This window comes from Entelurus aequoreus, linkage group LG01 (assembly GCF_033978785.1).
Source record: "Entelurus aequoreus isolate RoL-2023_Sb linkage group LG01, RoL_Eaeq_v1.1, whole genome shotgun sequence".
NCBI lineage: Eukaryota > Metazoa > Chordata > Actinopteri > Syngnathiformes > Syngnathidae > Entelurus > Entelurus aequoreus.
The window spans coordinates 31,011,046-31,033,184 of record NC_084731.1 but is presented as its reverse complement, the minus strand read 5'-3'; the positions used below and the strand labels follow the sequence as shown (position 1 = coordinate 31,033,184).

The 22,139-nt window shown below is 39.5% G+C and overlaps 1 protein-coding gene across 2 annotated transcripts in view; it reads left to right on the top strand.

The window, feature by feature from the left end:
• The first annotated feature begins 3,638 nt into the window (after positions 1-3,638).
• LOC133650363 (E3 ubiquitin-protein ligase RNF123) overlaps positions 3,639-22,139 on the top strand; it is a 74,462-nt gene continuing 55,961 nt past the window's right edge. For both annotated transcript variants that reach the window (XM_062047521.1, XM_062047513.1), the window contains exons 1-11: positions 3,639-3,775; positions 8,452-8,568; positions 8,646-8,730; positions 19,711-19,790; positions 19,879-19,976; positions 20,052-20,106; positions 21,274-21,359; positions 21,441-21,527; positions 21,598-21,665; positions 21,773-21,898; positions 21,987-22,101. In XM_062047521.1, coding sequence (XP_061903505.1) covers positions 8,487-8,568; positions 8,646-8,730; positions 19,711-19,790; positions 19,879-19,976; positions 20,052-20,106; positions 21,274-21,359; positions 21,441-21,527; positions 21,598-21,665; positions 21,773-21,898; positions 21,987-22,101 — 882 coding nt within the window. In that variant the 5' untranslated portion in view covers positions 3,639-3,775; positions 8,452-8,486. The remainder of the gene's footprint in view (positions 3,776-8,451; positions 8,569-8,645; positions 8,731-19,710; positions 19,791-19,878; positions 19,977-20,051; positions 20,107-21,273; positions 21,360-21,440; positions 21,528-21,597; positions 21,666-21,772; positions 21,899-21,986; positions 22,102-22,139) is intronic.

Genomic DNA, 22,139 nt, shown 5'->3' with positions numbered 1-22,139 from the left:
TTCAGCTAGGGCTGTGAATCTGGGTGTCCCACGATTCGATTCAATATCGATTCTGTGAATCTGGGTGTCCCACGATTCGATTCAATATCGATTCTTGGGGTCACGATTCGATTCAAAATCGATTTTTTTTTTCCAATTCAACACGATTCTGGATTCAAAAACGATTTTTTTCCCGATTCAAAACGATTCTCCAGTGTTGTTGTGTCGGCTTCGGTTTTGGAATTGTATTGCATTGTTATGGTATTGCTATGTATTGTTTTGTTGGATTAATTAATAAAAAAAATTAAAAAAAAAGGTTTAAAATGTTTTATTTTATTTTTTATTTTTTTAAATAATATGTAAAAAAATTTAAAAATAAATGTAAAAAAAATAGATTTTTAAAAAATGAGAATCGATTCTGAATCGCACAACGTGAGAATCGCGATTCGAATTTGAATCGATTTTTTAACCACACCCCTACTTTCAGCCCATTAAAAAGTAGTAGTTCTTAATTAGTAATAAATGTAATGTAAAACCCCAAACGTGATGTTTGGAATATGTCATCTTTCAGCTAGGGCTGTGAATCGTTGGGTGTTCCACGATTCGATTCAATATCGATTCTTGGGGTCACGATTCGATTCAAAATCGATTTTTTTTTTTTCAATTCAACACGATTCTGGATTCAAAAACGTTTTTATTCCCGATTCAAAGCGATTCTCTATTCATTCAATAAATAGGATTTCAACAGGATCTACCCCAGTCTGCTGACATGCAAGCAGAGTAGTAGATTTTTGTAAAAAGCTTTTATAATTGTAAAGGACAATGTTTTATCAACTGATTGCAATCATGTAAATTTGTTTTAACTATTAAATGAACCAAAAATATGACTTATTTTATCATTGTGAAAATATTGGACACAGTGTGTTGTCAAGCTTATGAGATGCGATGCAAGTGTAAGCCACTGCGACACTATTGTTCTTTTTTTTAATTTTTATAAATGTCTAATGATGATGTCAATGAGGGATTTTTAATCACTGCTATGTTGAAATTGTAACTAATATTGATACTGTTGTTGATAATATTCATTTTTGTTTCACTAATTTTGGTTTGTTCTGTGTCGTGTTTGTGTCTCCTCTCAATTGCTCTGTTTATTGCAGTTCTGAGTGTTGTTGTGTTGGGTTTGGTTTTGGAATTGGATTGCATTGTTATGGTATTGCTATGTATTGTTTTGTTGGATTGATAAAAACATTAAATAAATAAATGTTAAAAAAATCGATAAAAAAAAAAAAAAGAGAATCGATTCTGAATCGCACAACGTGAGAATCGCGATTCGAATTGGAATTGATTTTTTACCACACCCCTACTTTCAGCCCATCAAAAAGTAGTAGTTCTTAATTAGTAATAAATGTAATGTAAAACCCCAAAGGTGACGTTTGGAATACGTCATGCTTAATTACATACTTGCATGTAAATGAAAATATATAATATTATACACATTATGATTCCAATACTATATACATTTTCTGACAAGTCATGCCATCTAGACTTAGACTTAGGCAAACTTTAATGATCCACAATGGAAATTGTTCCACGCAGTAGCTCAGTTACAAAGAATGGAAAGCGTAATGATGGAAAGGATAATGTAGGTATAAAGTATCGACTAAAAATATACCGTAGTAGCAATATAAAATATAACATATATGTAATATTTACACATTATATATACAGTATAGCAGCACGGTGGAAGAGGGGTTAGTGCGTCTGCCTCACAATACGAAGGTCCTGGGTTCGATCCTGCGCTCGGGGTCTTTCTGTGTGGAGTTTGCATGTTCTCCCCGTGACTGCGTGGGTTCCCTCCGGGTACTCCGGCTTCCTACCACCTCCAAAAACATGCACCTGGGGATAGGTTGATTGGCAACACTAAATTGGCCCTAGTGTGTGAATGTGACTGTGAATGTTGTCTGTCTATCTGTGTTGGCCCTGCGATGAGGTAGCGACTTGTCCAGGGTGTACCCCGCCTTCCGCCCAAATGCAGCTGAGATAGGCTCCAGCACCCCCCGCGATCCCGAAAGGGATAAGCGGTAGAAAATGGATGGATGGATATACAGTATATGATATATACTGATATATTATATTATATTGTATTTTTATATAATATACAATATATAACAGGCCCTGCGATGAGGTGGCACGCCTTCCAACTTCCCTTTTGTCCACGATAACGGGAGAGGTAGGCGTGCATGCGACGACAGAAACATTGTCATGTTAAGAATTTAAGTTCACTATCTTTTTCTGTATTATATTTGTGTAGGGACTTGACGATGGAAACAAAGTTATTGACGACAATTGTATGTTCTGTATTGTCAGGTATGTTTATTTCACTGTTGTACTGCCTTTTGTCCACGATAACGGGAGAGGGACTTGACGATGGAAACAAAGTTATTGACGACAATTGTATGTTCTGTATTGTCAGTAAAGTGCAGCTGAGCAATCCATGGTGTCGGTCGTGTTCCATTAAAGACACACGACGCAGAGGAAAAGACCACCGGTTACAGTTATACAGCTGGATGGAGAGCGGAATGAAGGAGTTCTTGAATCGAACACTGTGGGAACGAAGCTGAAGGAGCCTGTTGGAGTATGAGCTCCGCTGTCTGGTGGAGTGTGTGGGCAGGATTGTCCATGATGGCGAGCAGTTTGTCCAGTGTCCTCCTGTCCCTCTCTGACACAAACGCCTCCAACTGCGTGCCAATAGTTTTGCCGGCTTTCCGGATCAGTTTGTCAATCCGGTTTAAGTCCCTTTTGCTGGTGCTGCTCCCCCAACAAACCACTGCAAAGTACAGGGCACTGGCCACAACAGACTGATAAAAAATCTCCAACAACTTTCTGCACACATTAAAGGACCTAAGCTTCCTCAGGAAAAAGACTCTGCTCATGCCCTTCTTGTATGCAGCTTTGCTGTTGTCCTTCCAGTCCAGTCTGCTGTTCAAGTGGACTCCCAGGTACTTGTACTGCCACCTCCCGCCCCTGGGTGTTGATGGGCTCCACAGGGGTTATTCTCTTCTTGAAGTCAATGACCAGCTCCTTGGTCTTGTCCACATTAAGGAGCAGATGGCTCGCCTGAGACGTGGACCCCGACTTAAACGAGTTGAAAAAAGTATTCGTGTGTTACCATTTAGTGGTCAATTGTACAGAATATGTACTGTACTGTGCAACCTACTAAAACAAGTTTCAATCAATCAATCAAACCACTCCACAAAGTGCCATGCCATCTATGCCCACAAGATGGAGACATAAAATCAATAGGGTCTGTAATGTCAGTATTTAGTTAAGGATCGGTATTAAATACAATTCAGTAATACGTAAAATATGTAAAATAGAATTGGAAAAAATATGACTTTGTTAATTATTTTGAACCATTCTTTAAACACCCAGCAGTCCAACTGGTAGACGTTAACAATCAAATTAGCATTTTTGGAGATAATAATTTACATTATACGTCGTCCATACTAAATTGCTGGCTCTCCTGGATACTAATAATAACACAAATAATAACGATGTTCATTCTTCTTTCTTTGTATCTTTCAATCTCAACCTTCTGACATTGATTATTGCTTTCGCCTTTCGTGTGAAGCCTTTTTGACCCAGTTTATGCTCCGTAGCTTCAGAGGCGTTGCCAACACTGTTGTGGCAGAAATCAACCTGCACGACACACATTCGGAAATTTGGATACAAAATAAAATTAAAAAACTGAATAAACTGTTGACACCGGACTGGATCGGCGGAACCGGACATAGTGGTAAGTTTCACCGTCCAATGTGTCATTTTGTGGCGATAGCGAACTAGCTGTTTGTACTCCGGGTAGCTAGCTTGCTAGCTAAGAGCGACTTTGAAGAAGACACTGCAGTCCTTTTTTTGTTTTTATGTGTCTTTTAAACTGACACAGTGTTGTTCCCCATGTGAGTGCTGGAGGTGTGCCGGGCCAGGTGAGCTGAAGGCTGGAATTCCCCACCATGTCATCCAACCTGGCTATAGTCACCCTCACACTTAATTAGAATCGCAATTTGGCTCTCGTTGTAGGTAAATGTCAAATGCCACCTAAATTCGTACCATATAGCTAACGGACAGATGTCGTTGAAGCTAATACAACTATCCATCCATTTCCTAGCGCTTGTCCCTTTCGGGGTCGCGGTGGGGGGCGAGGGTGCTGGAGCCTATCTCAGCTGCATTTGGGTGGAAGGCGGGGTACACCCTGGACAAGTCGCTACCTCATCACAGGGCCAACACAGATAGACAGACAACATTCACACACTAGGGCCAATTTAGTGTTGCCAATCAACCTATCCCCAGGTGCATGTTTTTGGAGGTGGGAGGAAGCCGGAGAGTCAGTCCCATGCAGTCATGGGGAGAACATGCAAACTCCACACAGAAAGATCCCGAGCTCGGGATTGAACTCAGGACCTTCGTATTGTGAGGCACATATTCCACCGTGCTGCCCATAATACAACTAATGACGCGTAATTAAGGCTGCACGTTTCTGCGAAAGAAAAAGTGAATCTCTTGTTTTGAATCGGAATTGTATTTATCTGGTGCAATTTTTTTAAAGAAATCGCACGGTGTATCGTTATTATCCAGAATCATTTTCTTGTTGTCCTATTCAGCTTTAAATAAACTTCCAATGGCCTTTGCCGTTTTTAACAGACTAAATAAATAAATAAATGGGTTATACTTGTATAGCGCTTTTCTACCTTCAAGGTACTCAAAGCGCTTTGAGAGTATTTCCACATTCACCCATTCACACACACATTCACACACTGATGGAGGGAGCTGCCATGCAAGGCGCTACCAGCACCCATCAGGAGCAAGGGTGAAGTGTCTTGCCCAAGGACACAACGGACATGACTAGGATGGTAGAAGGTGGGGATTGAACCCCAGTAACCAGCAACCCTCCGATTGCTGGCACGGCCACTCTACCAACTTCGTAGAGTGTCCGCCCTGAAATCGGTAGGTTGTAAGTTCAAACCACGGCCGAGTCATGCCAAAGACTATAAAAATCAAGGGTTGGAATTGGGGGTTAAATCACCAAAAATGATTCCCGGGCACGGCCACCGCTGCTGCTCACTGCTCCCCTAACCTCCCAGGGGGTGATCAAGGGTGATGGGTCAAATGCAGAGAATAATTTCACCCCACCTTATGTGTGTGTGACAATCATTGGTACTTTAACTTTTAACTTTAACTGTCAACCGACGACTTTCTCAATAAAAGAGATAAGAAATACAGAAAGAAAGAAAAATAAGTAAAAAACATAGCATACCCACGCCATCGACAGTATAGTCATGCACATGATAAAGACCCTTTAAAAATATATTTTACTACAAAGAAAAATGATGAATTATTGCAATCGATCCTCCCGCAAACTGTTGGATAATGTTGGCTATAGAGCAGGGGTCACCAACCTTTTTGAAACCAAGGGCTACTTCTTGGGTACTGATTACTGCGAAGGGCTACCAGTTAGATACACACTTAAATAAATTGCCAGAAGTAGCCAATTTGCTCAATTTACCTTTAACTCTGTTATTATTAATAATTAATGATATTTATCTTTGTGGAAACACTGATCATCTTAATGATTTCTCACAATAAATATATATAGAAACAGATAAATATCAATATGCAACACTTTATTTTTATATTTTCTCTAAGTGCACATTTTTCAAATTGAACATTTTCAAATGATCACTTCTAAGACAGTCTTGTGAAATCACAATATCCCATTTTAACTAGCTAGCCACTAACATTTTTTAACAAATCATGAATTACTTTGCACCATGTTTGTACAAATAATAACTCATGTAAAATACAAAAGTAAACTCTCAAATTTTTAAATCATGTCACACTTTGAACTGGACACCAAATCTGTTATCTGTTTCTTTGTCAGTTAGTGGGAAGCCTGGCATTGCATGCTGTTAACTAGTGTGTTGTACTCTGGTGTGTAACTTGACACTGCAACTCTCAGTGAGTCTTGCAGATGTGCATCAGTGAGGCGTGTTCTGTGTTTGTTCTTGATGAAGTTCATGTCAGAAAAGGCTGATTCACAAAGATAAGATTTTTCCTCATTGTTTGCGGAACCTTCTTAATCTTTTGGACATATTTTCACAGCAATCTGGCCTTAAGCTTAATTATGATAAATGTAAAATGTTAAGGATCGGAAATCTAAAGGGAACGTCCTTTCGAATGGAATGCAAAGTGCCTGTTTTGTGGACAGATGGACCAGTTAACATACTTGGTGTTGTTGTCCCAGAAAATCTGGAAGATCTTGGCTCAGTAAATTATGATAATCGACTAAGAAAGCTGGACAAAATTATGCAATTATGGAAAGGGAAATCCCTAACCTTGTAGGGTAAAATGTCTATTGCCAACTCGTTAATTATTCCTCAATTTATTTATTTGTTTTTGTCATTACCAGCTCCATCACAAAACTTTTTTAAGATTTATGAGCGGAGGGTCTTCGATTTTGTCTGGAACGGCAAACCAGAAAAGATTAAAAGAAAGGTTTTGTACAAAGAGTATGAATATGGGGGCCTGAAACTTCTCAACCTTGAAGCTATGTGTCTGTCTTTAAAAGCATAAATTGTTCCAAAGATGTATTTAAACATTGAGTGGTACACAAATGTCCTGTTGGACAAAAAACATGTACTGTATCAAAAGAAATTGTATCCTTTTTTTACAAGTGATCCCCTCCCAGAGAGTCTGCTGGGAAACATGGCGGGGTTCATAAAGGAAACAATCCACTCATAGTGGTGTTTTCAATTTTATGTGCCAGAAAAAAGAGACGATATTTTGCAGCAGTTAATATGGATGAACTCTAATATTGTAATAGATGGAAAGCCTTTCTTTTGGAAAAATGTGTTTGAAAGAGGAATCATTTTTGTCAATGATATTATCAATGAGAATGGTAAAATTATGAAGTATGATGAATTTAGAGCTATGTATGGTGATGCTTGCTCAAGCTTTTCATGTTATCAACTAACTGGAGTAATTGGGAAAAGATGGAAACAAATAATTAATTATGGAACTACTAAATTATTAGTTTGTAAACCTCTAATAAGAAATTCTAGTTGGCAAAAAGGAACTAAAATAAATAGAAAAATATATAATTTTTATTTAATAAAGAAATCTTTGAAGGCTGCCTCATACAACACAAATGGAAAATGGGAGGACTTTTTTGACTGCCCGTTGCCATGGGATGCCATATTCAAACTAATCTATAAAACCACTATCGATGTGCAAAATCATTATTTTCAAATTAAAATTATTTATAACTTTACCCACAGGGAAAATGTTAAAATTATGGAATATGACAGAGTCAGATGATTGCCAATTTTGTTGTCAGGAGCCTGAATCCACCCTGCGTTTGTTTTGGTATTGTCATATTGTGTCTTTGTTTTGGGGGGAAGTTGAAAAAATGTGTTTAAGGATTTTTGTTGTTGGGTCGATGCACTGATTGAAAGTGTATCTTGTGTTTTTTCTATGTAGATTTAATTTAAAAAAAAAAAAAAAAAAATTTTTTTTTTTTTTTTTAGAACAGGCCCGCGGGCGACTCATCTGGTCCTTACGGGCGACCTGGTGCCCGCGGGCACCGCGTTGGTGACCCCTGCTATAGAGAACATACAAACCCTTCATTTATTAAATCACAATTACTGAAATTCAACGATTCGGTGCATTTGCAAACAGCTAAAATGATGTACAAAGCAAACTGTAACCTGCTACCCAAGAATGTACAACAATTCTTCTCAACAAAAGGGGAGAAATATAACCTTAGAGGAAAATCTAATTTAAAACATTTGTAGGCTCGTACAACACTTAAAACCTTTAGTATATCAGCATGTGGAATTCAATTATGGAACGGATTAACCAAAGAAATCAAACAAAGCACCAATATGATTCAGTTTAAGAGATGGTTCAAACTACAAGTGTTCACAGAGTACACAGAACAATAATTATGATGAACATCTTGAACCCTTTTTTTTCCTTTTTTTTATTGAGGCAAATATTATTTATGTATTTAATATTCGTATGCTTACTATGGTATATTATTTATTTGTTCACTGTTCTGTTACAGAGATCAAGGAAATTGGATAAAATTGCTATGGTATGAAAAGGGGTAGGATTAAATAAGCTCTGCTTCTTCCTACTCCTTTTCGGACGTGCTGTAATGAAACAACTGGAATTGTGTGATGCATTACATTGTATCGAATGCATGTTCGAAATAGACTGAAACTGAAACTGAACTGAACTGAATAATTTTGGTAGACCTGGGCAGGTGAGCCAACTTACCCTGTAATGCAGCACCTTGGGGAATTTTTAGAAAATCGTCCTCATGAGGAAATAAAATTGCACGTTAATGCAAAGAAGCGTGATTGCGATTTAGTTTGTTTGTATGGAGCCGTATGTGAAATCATGTTTCGTTTTCAGTGGTTGGGAGGACCAGCTGACTCCAAGCAGGCAGCATGAGCTCCAAAGGTGGTGGCACCGCTCTGAGCCGTCGCAACTACCGACTGTATTCTGACACAGACAAGCCTAAATCTACTGGTGTGTGCCGACGTCATTGACACCGTCTGCAGTCTGTATTCAGTGTCGCAAGTCATTTTGTTCTTTTTGTCCATCAGGGATCGTGAATGAGAAGCTGCTGAGTGACTATTTGCATCATGTGTTCCCTTCTAGCAAACAGGGACCTGCACTGGCCTCCCTCAGGTAGCTTCATCTCTCATCTTCTTGAAAACACCAAATTTAACTGTGCAATGAAAGAAAGACGCCTTTTTCACTCATGTTACTGTTCTCTGTGAAAATAAATGGGATTAAAAGACCTGGCAACAGGGCTGGGCGATATGGTTGAAAATGTTATTACAATATAAGTGTTTTATATCGATCGATATCGATAATTATTGATCTTTTTTATGACCTACCGAAAATAAGGACCAGGCGAAAAATATATTAAATGTAAACATTTTTATTTAAAGGTGCCGTATGTAATAATTTCATGTCAAATCATCATTAAATGGCCCTGATATGTCAAAAGGCATTAATAATTCATGTTCTTTTCGAATACCTCTATAACTGATAACAGTAGTTCAGCAGGGATATGCTCATTTCAAAATTAGATTAACAGCCCTGAAATGTTGTTATTGTTTTAATTTCGATGTCCCGCCTTCTACCGTTTGACCAATTAGAAAGTCCGCGAGTGTGTTACATCCAGGTTGCCAGTTACGCACCGCCACCTTCGTCTGGCTACTGCCACTGGTAAAGTTACTAAACATGTCAGACTTTAGTAAATCTAAAAGGCGTCGTTACGATTCTCAAATTATTCATGACAAAGCCAGGAACAAAACAAGGATTTGTATCGGGGATGCCTTTGAAAGATGGAGACGATTGAAGGCGGAGAAGATTTTTTCATCTGACGCCAAACTTGCTAATTTCCTCCTTGATAGGTAAGTAAGGCATTTACTTTTTCTTATTACTTATAATAAATGGAAATGGACATTTCGTATGTAAACTATATTGTCCAATACGGTCTATGATCTTATCTAACAAAGCGAGTATTTCGTGCAACGAATGCTTAGCATGCCCGCCCGGACAACGACACATCGACAAATAGGCTAACGGGGGAAATATTTGCCTGTTAGCCTGTTTGTCGATCTGTCATCCAACTGACAGTGAAAAGTATATTTTCGACAAATAAAACCTACGTAGATGTGGGTAGTGTCAGTGCCTATTTCATTCTCAATATGCAAATATGCTGAGGAAAGGGGGTTCCAACATTAGCACGACCAATTGCGGTTTCTGGTACTGTATGTGCATCAAACACATATGGAGTGGTATTTGCTTGGCACAATATAATGCATTACATGTAATGATTTTCTACTTTGTGTATTGACATGGTAGTAGGCTGTATGATTTATGCGTAACGTGGTTTTTGGGAGGGGACTACAGGGTTTTGACCGTGATTGCAGAAAGAAAAGACAATGTCAACGCAACCATGAAAAATAATCAACGTAAACAAAATTCTAAAATCACATTGATCACTTAAAAGAGCTGTTTGTAACGTTTACACAGATGTCTAGAGGGTGCTAACTTTCCAACGTATTATAAGCTTTATATCCACCTTACAGGGCCTCTAGAGCATAATGACTTAGCTACATTCGTACGTAACGCATGCACATGCATCAGCTTTGGGTGTTGTTAACTAACGATAGCAATTTGGATAGTTAGCGATCATTGAATGTATATTCTATCATAACAACAACATGACTACAAACTGTTTGTTGGTTCTCTTGGGCTGTTTTTGTGCGTGTACGTGTGGACAAGACCGGGTGAGTAACCCCCGTAAACACCAATCATTTAATTCGGGCTGGTAAAAAAATGTATTACACAAAACATAGTAATTGTGAAAAATATAGACAGTTTTAACACAAATGTTTTCTGTTAAACCACTAATGGTTACATAAGCTAGCCAATGGTATTCTTGTTATATTTATTGCTTTAAAATATGTTGCAAACAACCCCTTTTACAATAACCTCTTAAAGTTAAGGTGCATAAATAAAGAATACTAACAGTGTAGACATGTAAACATAGACAAATCTGAGAAGAACCATTGTCTGATGGTTTAGTGCAGGGTGGTGTGGTATTACCAATCCTGGTGGAGACAAGCACCTTGCATAATTTCCAGATCACAGTGGTCTGACTACGGTCCATTTGAAAAAATAAAAAAACTGCCATGCTGTCGAGGTGACTTTTACTGTTTTATCCACAATTGTTTCACTCTGCAGCATTCATTTTTAGTTTTTCTTCTCACTCAAGAACCAACCGCGAGACAACAAGATGGTGCAACCAAGCTTGACAGTTGATACTGTTACCTGATTGACTGTCCAAGTGTCACTCCCACTAATCAGTGATCACTTCCTGCATTGCTGCACTTATCCATGCAACCAACCTTGCTTGCAACTTCCGGTTTCTTCTGACGAGGAAGAAAAAAACCTATTGAACGTTTTATCAAACGCATTTTCTATTGATATTGATTACGTGTCCATCGCGATATATATTGATATAATTTCGCCCGGCCATACCTGGCAATGTTCTGGGCTTCTTAGTATTAGAATCCCGTGTGTATGTGTTTAGACACGAGGAATTCTGCTTCCTGCAGTCAGATTTAACTAGATGTGTGACGAATACATTAAGTAAACACTGACATAAACAATTGATTTCAACACAGCTGGGAAGCATAAGTGAGTGTGAGGTGTTCAACGTCATATCCGTACACACAAGTAGTGTTGACGCAGAACACCCACAAAAAATAGATTCGATTCCTGTACTGAAGAGGCTCAAGTTTGTTCGCGTGTTGACCTCGATTCTCCAGTGTTATGTTACCAACACTTCTATTCATAGACACACACATACACACACTATTGCCTCACTGGTACTTCATCATGTTGTTCGCTTCTTGTGCCTTACACACACTGAAGATTTTTGGATCCATAAGCTCTTATTTTGGTAAATGGTGTCTTTGTGTTTTCTGATTGTTGTTGTTTTGGGGAAGGGGCTGGGCTTTTGTCTTATAACAGGTTGCGTTTCACACACAAAGCTTTGCAGATGTCACAACATGATAAAAATAAAAGTCAACATGGTCAGTGAAAGACCAGTGTTGCTCGATATAGACTTAGACTTAGACTTCCTTTTTATTGTCATTCAAATTTGAACTTTACAGCACAGATAAGAACGAAATTTCGTTACATAAGCTCATGGTAGTGCAGGATAAAAAAGCAATAAGGTGCATATATAAATAAATAAATATATATAAATAATATATAAATATATATATAAATAAATAAATAGATTACTGTACAGATAAATATATTGCACTTTTTCACATGTGTCCACGTTTATGGATGTATGTTTTATTGTCTTTTTTATTCCAGCGAGTTAATCCATTTTGGGGGGAGTTGAGGGGATAATTATGATGCGTTCAAGAGTCTTACGGCCTGAGGGAAGAAGCTGTTACAGAACCTGGAGGTTCTGCTTCGTAGGCTGCGGAACCTCTTTCTAGAGTCCAGCAGTGAAAACAGTCCTTGGTGGGGGTGGGAGGAATCTTTGCAGATTTTCTGAGCCCTGGTCAGGCAGCGGCTTTTTGCCATCTCCCGGATAGGAGGAAGAGGAGTCCTGATGATCTTTTCCGCTGTCCTCACAACTTTCTGCAGAGACTTCCAGTCTGAGGCATTGCAGGCTCCAGTCCAGACAGAGATGCTGTTGGTCAGCAGGCTATCTATAGTGCCTCTGTAGAATGTCAATCAATCAATCAATCAATGTTTATTTATATAGCCCTAAATCACAAGTGTCTCAAAGGGCTGTACAAGCCACAACGACATCCTCGGTACAGAGCCCACATACGGGCAAGGAAAAACTCACCCCAGTGGGATGTCGGTGAATGACTATGAGAAACCTTGGAGAGGACCGCATATGTGGGTAACCCCCCCCCCCCTCTAGGGGAGACCGAAAGCAATGGATGTCGAGTGGGTCTGACATAACATTGTGAAAGTCCAGTCCACAGTGGATCCAACACATCAGCGGGAGTCCAGTCCACAGCGGGGCCAACAGGAAACCATCCCGAGCGGAGACGGGTCAGCAGCGCAGAGATGTCCCCAACCGATGCACAGGCTAGTGGTCCACCCGGGGTCCCGACTCTGGACAGCCAGCACTTCATCCATGGCCACCGGACCTATGCAACTCCCCCTCGCAAGGGACAGGGGAGAAGAGGAGAGAAGAAAAGAAACGGCAGATCAACTGGTCTAAAAAAAGGGGGTCTATTTAAAGGCTAGATTATACAAATGAGTTTTGAGATGGGACTTAAATGCTTCTACTGAGGTAGCATCTCTAACTGTTACCGGGAGGGCATTCCAGAGTACTGGAGCCCGAATAGAAAACGCTCTATAGCCCGCAGACTTTTTTTTGGCTCTGGGAATCACTAATAAGCTGGAGTTCTTTGAACGCAGATTTCTTGTCGGGACATATGGTACAATACAATCGGCGAGATAGGCTGGAGCTAAACCGTGTAGTATTTTATACGTAAGTAGTAAAACCTTAAAGTCGCATCTTAAGTGCACAGGAAGCCAGTGCAAGTGAGCCAGTATAGGCGTAATATGATCAAACTTTCTTGTTTTTGTCAAAAGCCTTGCAGCCGCATTTTGTACCAACTGTAATCTTTTAATGCTAGACATAGGGAGACCCGAAAATAAAACGTTACAGTAATCGAGACGAGACGTAACGAACGCATGAATAATGATCTCAGCGTCGCTAGTGGACAAGATGGAATGAATTTTAGCGATATTACGGAGATGAAAGAAGGCCGTTTTAGTAACACTCTTAATGTGTGAGTTGGGTCGAAGATAATACCCAGATTCTTTACCGAGTCGCCTTGTTTAATTGTTTGGTTGTCAAATGTTAAGGTGGTATTATTAAATAGATGTTGGTGTCTAGCAGGACCGATAATCAGCATTTCCGTTTTCTTAGCGTTGAGTTGCAAAAAGTTAGCGGACATCCATTGTTTAATTTCATTAAGACACGCCTCCAGCTGACTACAATCCGGCGTGTTGGTCAGCTTTAGGGGCATGTAGAGTTGAGTGTCATCAGCATAACAGTGAAAGCTAACACTGTACTTGCGTATGATGTCACCCAGCTGCAGCATGTAAATACTAAAGAGTGCAGGGCCAAGAACCGAACCCTGGGGAACTCCGCACGTTACCTTGACATAGTCCGAGGTCACATTGTTATGGGAGACGCACTGCATCCTGTCAGTAAGATAAGAGTTAAACCAAGACAAGGCTAAGTCTGACATACCAATACGTGTTTTGATACGCTCTAATAAAATATTATGATCGACGGTATCAAAAGCGGCGCTAAGATCCAGAAGCAGCAACATAGATGACGCATCAGAATCCATCGTTAGCAATAGATCATTAGTCATTTTTGCGAGGGCTGTCTCCGTAGAGTGATTTGCCCTGAAACCGGATTGAAAAGGTTCACAGAGATTGTTAGTCACTAAGTGTTCATTTAGCTGCTGTGCAACAATTTTTTCGAGAATTTTGGAAATAAACGGAAGGTGGGAGACCGGTCGGTAGTTTACCATGAGGTCAGGATCGAGGTTAGGTCTTTTGAGCAGAGGATGAATAACCGCTTTTTTGAATGCTAGGGGAACAGTGCCGGAGGAAAGTGATAAGTTTATAATATTTAACACTGATGGACCTAATAATACAAACAGTTCCTTGATAAGTTTCCCAGGAAGTGGGTCAAGTAAACATGTTGTTTGTTTTATCCCACTTACACGCTGTAATAATTCCTCTAATGTTATTTCATCAAAAATAGAGAGACTATTTTGGAGGGCAGTGTCCGTCGTATATACAGTCGTATTTGTGTTAATAGAACCCAGTTGCGTTGTCTTTAATCTCCTTTCTAATGAGTTCAATTTTCTTATTAAAGAAATTCATAAAATCATCTGCCGAGTGGGTGGAGCTACTGGGAGGAGTCCCTTGTTGGGTTAGCGATGCTACTGTACTAAACAGAAATTTAGGATCGTTTTTGTTGAGGCGGATGAGATTTGAGTAGTATTTAGCTTTAGCTAAGGTAAGCATGCGTTTATAAGTTATTAAACTATCACTCCATGCTTGATGGAAAACCTCAAGTTTAGTCGCGCGCCATTTGCGTTCCAGTTTTCTACATGATAATTTATGAGCTCTAATTTCTTCTGTAAACCATGGGGTTCGCCTTTTAGGGGCCCTTTTTTGCTTTAGCGGTGCTATACTATCAATAATTTTGCGCAAGGCATCGTCAAAGTTGTTAATGAGGTTATTAATAGAGCCGACATAATTTGGGAATGGTGCCATTACCGAAGGCAGTAGGTCAGCAAGAGTCATCGTTGTGGCAGCATTAATGTTGCGGCCGCTATAGCAGTTATTATTATTATTAGCTTGTTGACAATGAGTCAAAACTTCAAATTTTATAAGGTAATGATCGGACATTACTTTAGTACATGGAAGTATCATAACTTTGGAGGTGGTGACACCCCTGACAAGCACTAGATCTATTGTATCACCGTTGCGATGCGTGGGTTCATGTATTATTTGTGTAAGACCACAGCTATCAATTATGGTTTGGAGCGCCACGCACTGAGGGTCCGATGGGGTATTCATATGGATATTAAAGTCCCCCATTATGATTATATTGTCGGCGTGCGTCACTAGATCAGCAACAAACTCTGAGAATTCACTGATAAAGTCCGAATAGGGCCCAGGGGGGCGGTAGATAACAGCCAGGTCGAGAGGTAGCGGTGTGACAGACCTCATAGTAAGCACCTCAAACGATTTATATTTATTATTTAGGTTAGGGGTAAGGTTGAAATTTTCATTGTATATTAGTGCGACACCCCCTCCCCTTTTAAGAGGACGGGCAACATGCGCATTCGTATAGTTAGGAGGAGATGCCTCATTGAGCGCAAAAAATTCGTCTGGTTTGAGCCAGGTTTCGCTAAGACCAATGACGTTAAGATTGTTGTCTCTAATGACCTCATTAACTAATAACGCCTTGGGAGACAATGATCTTATGTTTAAAAAGCCCATATTATAGGTATTGGGCTGTTTTGACGAGTTTTTGTTAAGATTATCCGTAGTGGCAATATTAACAATGTTGCGTTTATTATGCGTAGTGCACTTTAAATAGTTTCGACCATATCTAGGAATTGATATGACGGGAATTTTCTGATTGTTTGCTTGGTGCTGCAATAGACTGGACATATCATAATTTGCCACCTCAGTAGAATGCATGTCCACCTCTGACACAGACACAACAGAAAAAACATTATGTGAATTGTGTATTATTCTAAGAGAATTGCTATGCGTACATGGATTATCCAGCCTGGCGCTGGCTAGTTCTAGCTTAACTGACTCCTCACCCGGACTAACAGACATTGTTAATGTGGTGAGAATGGGGGGAGGGAACTGTGCTCTTTTCATCCGACGCAAAAAGTGCATGCGCTGCTGAGCTCTTTTTACAAGAGCTCCGGTGTGTAGGGACCAGGTCATATTGTCAGTTATCTGCACCCCCAGGAACTTGGTGCTACTTACTATCTCCACCGCCGTGCCGTTGATGTAGAGTGGAGCGTGGCTGGACTGGTGCTTCCTGAAGTCAACGATGATCTCCTTGGTCTTGTTGACATTCAGGACCAGGTTGTTGGTTCTGCACCAGTCAACCAGATGTTTCACCTCCTCCCTGCAGTCCATGTCATTGTTGTCACGGATGAGGCCCACTACTGTCGTGTCGTCCGCATACTTCACAATGTGGTTAGTAGTGGACCTGGCGCAGCAGTCATGGGTCATCAACGTGAACAGCAGCGGATTCAGGACGCAGCCCTGGGGGGAGCCGGTGCTCAGGGAGATGGCACTGGAGGTGTTGTTGCCCACTTTCACAGATTGGGGTCTGTCTGTGACGAAGTCAAGCAGCCGTTGCATAGGGGGGTACTGAATCCAAGGGGGGCCAGTTTGCTCACCAAGTGTTGCGGGATGATGGTGTTGAATGCTGAGCTGAAGTCCAGGAACAACATCCGCTTGTGTGTGTCCTTTCCTTCCAGATGTTCTAAGCTCAGGTGGAGTGCAGAGGAAATGGCGTCCTCTGTGGAGCGGTTAGGGCGATAAGCAAACTGGTATGGGTCGAATGTGGGGGGAAGTCTAGAGACAATATATTCCTTTACCAGCGTCTCGAAGCACTTCATTATGATGGGGGTGAGCGCAACGGGGCGGTAATCATTGAGGGAGGAGATTGTGGGGTTTTTAGGCACTGGGATGATTGTGGCCGTCTTAAAACATGATGGTTCCAGCCACATCGACCCCTTCTGAGCGCCTATTTTCAGCTGCTGGGAATATTGTAAACATGAAAAGAACCAGAGAATGTAGACATGCTAACCTTTCTTCATTACAACTGTTAGCCACTCACTGGAATGAGTAGAATTGGTTATTGTGTACTGTGTTGGACTGGATGTTTTTTTTGCACATTTTAAAAGCAATACTTAATGTTTACAGTGCTCCAGAATATTTAGATTGGCACTTTTTTGTATTGGATGTTTATCTTTATTTTTGCACATTTTAGCAAATAAGCAATACTTTCACTTTTGTTGAAATGTTTACACTGTTGTTACAGAATATTTCGTTTTGCACTTTTTTGTATTGGATGTTTATCTTTATTTTTGCACATTTTAAAGCAAAATAAGCAATACTTTTACTTTTGAACTGCATATACTATCGCAGAATATTAAGATTTGCACTGGATGTTTACCTTTATATTTGCACATTAAAAAGCAAATAAGCTACTTTTAATTTTGTTAAATGTTAAAAGTTTTAAATGTTTACATTGTTACAGAATATTTTGTCATGTTGTGGTCAATGTTGACTGAGTGGCCATACTTGTTTTTTTTTGTAAATAAAAGCCATGGCTTTTGAAAAAACAGGCCTACATTTATTTTTTCATCTTCATTTTAAATAAAAAAATAATCTAATCTATAGATGAATCGAAAAAATAATATATAGATTAACCGATTAATCGATAGAAAAATAATCGTTAGCTGCAGCCTTAGTTCAATGTGCCTAATTGAATATCTTTGTTGCTCAGACAGTGTTGTGTTTGTACTGTACTGTATGTGTTTATACAAGTTTTGATTGGGGTATGTTGTTTTTAATGCGGAAAGACATTAATGTCTCTTGTTTTAATGCTAGCATTTAAGCTAGCGAGCTGGCGCCAGTCAGTCCATGAGTTTATCAAAGTGCAGTTGTAACAATCACGGTTATTCAATCATTTTCATTTAAAATGGTAATACTAACCTTCGTTAGATTTACTGCAATTATCATTATTACCATTTATCGTCACATACTTACACAATTTTCAAAATAAACTTGGCCGATTATAGAGCTTTTAATACCACGTCGTAATAGTGTATGTTGATGACAAATTATAGCTGTGTCCTGAAAATTTGACAGCGACAAGCGATTAAAAGCGTCCTCAACGCAATGTAGCGTCCCCACTAACCAGGTAGCAGCTAAAGTCTCTCTACAATGCGAAGCCGTTACTAAGTCACTAGTCCTTGCCTCCATGGTGGCAAGTAAACCTTTCTTACAAGTATCATTACTGGAGGATGAGGACTAGCTAAACATGCCACACTATACAACATAGGAGTATACAAGAAGCCAGGCTAACACCAAAGCAAGAGCTGTTAAATGTAAACAGAGCTGGGCGGATAGATACAAATATTGACAGTAACGATACCAAGTATAGTATCAGTTAGGGATTGGTGATATGGCCTAAATTCTATATTGCTATATACTGTACATTGTAGCCTCCTGCGATAATGATCACAATATATTATTTGGCATTTAAATGATAAATGAAGCATTTCAATTGGTTACCAAGTGTCCTAATTTAGCTTCTGACCTTTTGCATTGTATTATTTTATCAAAACTATTATTAAGCTCCTCGCTAATTCACTGGTAATATCTGACAAATATAAGAACAGTACACAGAATGGTGGTCTAACAATATCAATTAAATATTACATTTATGTGTTTTTTTTTTTTTAATACATACAATATTTTGTGCTAAATAAACTCAATGGTGCAAAATAACTAAACATAAGCAAAAACTACTGTTGGCTCTGAATTAAAGTCCTAAAGTCCTGCAAAAAATTATTTTTGATTTGATCGTGAAAAATATTTATCTAATCACTGCGGTGTTGACCATATACAGATACTATACTTGGTATTGTAACTGTCCATATTTATCTCAATCTGCCCACCCCTATTAACATTCAAGAGCTCTCTCGCTTAGCAGTTAGCATGTCTTCTTGTATCTTCCAATGGTTTGCAGTGCAGCATGTTTAAATATTCCTTATCCTCTAGTCCTCCAGTGATCATCAACGTAGTTTACTCTCCGCCATCGAGGCAAAGATTAGTTAGCCGCTATCTGGCTAGCGAGGACACTACATTGTTGCTGTCAAATTTAAATGACAGAGCGAGAATAAGTCATCAACATGCATTATCACGCTATGCCGATAGTATTAAAAACTCTATTGGCAGCCAAATGGATATTACGGTATATATATTGTTTATCGTCTATATCATGCAACCCTAGTATCAGTATATGGTTGATTTTAATTTAAATCGGAGCCAACATTAGTTTTTGCTTGTGTGAGTTATTTTGCTCTATCTACTTTATTTTTCTCAAATATGATTTGTAACAACAGGGAATAAGAAAATTGTTGTCATATTATTTGATATTGTTACTCCCCCATCCTGTGTTTTTGTCTGATTATAATTGTGAGCAAAAATGTAATTGTTCAACGATCTTGAAACTTTGATGTATCAGTATAAACATTGGTATGACCAATAATGCCCTTGTAACTACTTGGTGTTGGATCGATATCCAAATTTGTAGTCTCGCCCAGAACTAATGTAAAGTATCCAAACAACAGAAGAACAAGTGCTTTGTGAAACTGTTCTATTTTCATACCTAATAATATATAATGTATATATCGTTATCGCAGGAGGCTGCAATATATATACTGTATATCGTGATATAGATTTTAGGCCATATCGCCCATACCTATGAGGGACTTGTCTGACTGTCCTCTTCTTGTCCCTTGTCTTTAGGAAGTCTTTGGCTTTCCAGGATCTTGGTGCTCACTTAGAAACGTTGTTGTCTGAGGGAGAAAGCACTGAGGACAGTCGAGGTATATTGGATGAAAAGGATAAAAAGTGTTGGTCTAAAATGTAAATTATAGTTATTGTTGACTATCTTATCTTTCCCGCCTTGTCCAGACCAGCCCGTTGAAGGTCGTCTGGGCCCTCAGCCGGTGGTTCTGGACCATACTAGCGGCTTCGAGGGGCTTCTGTTTGTAGACGACGACCTGCTCGGGGTATAAAACCGTTTTTTATTCATGATGTTTTCTTGAATGCTAGATGATGATTGACATGTCACATTCTCACCTCAGGTCATCGGTCATAGTAACTTCAGCTCCATCCGAGCCACCACTTGTGTTTACAAAGGTATGTGCTGATCCATGTTAGGGAAGCATCGTGTAGACCAGGGGCGGGCAATTAATTTTTACCGGGGGCCGCATGAGCAACCCGAGCACTGCTGGAGGGCCACATCGACAATATTTCAATTAAATTTTGCTCAATATTATTTTTGATATATACCGTAAGATAAATAATAATAATAATAATAATAATAATAATAATTAATAATAATAGTAATACTTCAACATAGTGTGTGTAACAGCATTCCATGACTAATATAAATAAATTAACATTAATAATAAATGACAGTAAAATAAGCACACGTATGACTGAGGAGTCATAGTGTAACTTTGTGTGGTGTTTGAGTTGTCCGACTTTTTGTGTGGCCATAAACGCACCAGTGGTTTGGTGGTATGCGTGTTGGTGACAGATGACAAGTTGGTTTTGGCCTGGTTTGTACGGCAGAAAATGACTAGTTTTTCGAGATAGTAGTGTTTTACTCATGTTTTTGGTGTGGTTATGTCCGAATATAAACAGTTTTGCTCACACAGACGTATGATTTTTTTCCTAAATTATTACTGTTATGATGCTAATATGATTTTTTTTAAGTTAAAGAATAAAACTTAGGTACCCCAGCTTTAATAATAAATTTTTAGATTGAAAACCATATACAACTATTATTGATATTAATATCAGTTATACTGTTGCTTATAATAATTTTAGATTTTCCTATTTTTAGGATTGTACTTGAGTATTTAATTTGTATATCTTCTCAATTGCTTTTTATATTTCTATTTTAAGTATTGTAAAGCTGGTATTGGGTTGGAGTCATTGTTACTTTCTTTTCTTTTCTTATATTGATTAGCATTCTGTGATTTTTGTAAATAAAATTTTAAAAACAAGTTTTATGGGCCATCATCAACAGCCAAGAGGCGCTCTTGTAGTCTGTAACCTGTTTTGAAAAAGTTTTATTATAATTTATATACCAAAAATGTATCAAATCGTGAGGTGCCCACCGTGTAGGAACTTGGTGTGCTCTGTGGCAAACCGAAGGTTCCGCTCCGAACATATCGGATTACAATTTACCGATTCCCTCCTATTTATTCGACGTCTCATTGCTGTTAGTCTTCAGCTAGCTGCATGTGACGCTTTATTTGGGTTGAACAGTGACCTCTTATTGTGTGGCATCTACAGGGAAATGGGCCTACGAGGTGCTGATCTCCTCGCAGGGTCTCATGCAGATCGGATGGTGCACACTCAACTGTCGCTTCAACCAGGAGGTAACTGGTCCTCGCAGCAGTGTTAGCATCATCTGTAGAACCACAAAGCCCGTGATGGTGTTGCTGTGACTTCTTCTATAGGAAGGCGTTGGTGACACCCCCGATTCTTACGCCTACGACGGAAACCGGGTGCGCAAGTGGAACGTGACCACCACCAACTATGGGAAGGTAAAGTGATCTCTGAGGTCATGCAACTTTTGTTAATGTTGTTGTCTCTGATGTTAGTTTGTCGTCTTAGTCATGGGCGGCCGGGGACATCGTCAGCTGTCTGATCGACCTGGACGAAGCTACCATCACCTTCTGCCTGTTGGTGACCCCTGTTGTCTTTGCCTGCCCGGTTTAATGTGATCTAAAATATTGCAGTTGTATAAATGTACCACAGCTGAAAAGATGCTTTGACAATTTAACCCCAGGAACGGTCAGTCTCTGGGCACAGCGTTCAGCGACATCAAGATAGGTCCAGGCGTAGCATATTTTCCCGCAATCAGCCTCTCCTTTAAGGAGTCGGTGGCGTTCAACTTCGGGAGCAGACCTCTCAGATATCCTGGAAGTAAAAAAAACACTGCATGCTTTATTTGGTGTTGACTTTTTTAAGCTCTATGCTGCATTATCCTTAATGTGGTGCACGTATCCCGTGGAAGGCTATCTGCCCCTGCAGGACCCCCCCACTGCAGACCTGACCAAAGCTCACAAACTGCTTGGCTACATCAAAAACGTCCTTTCCACTGCCATCGACATACAGGTCGGACCATGTCACATCCAAGACCTCTCTGGTCCATG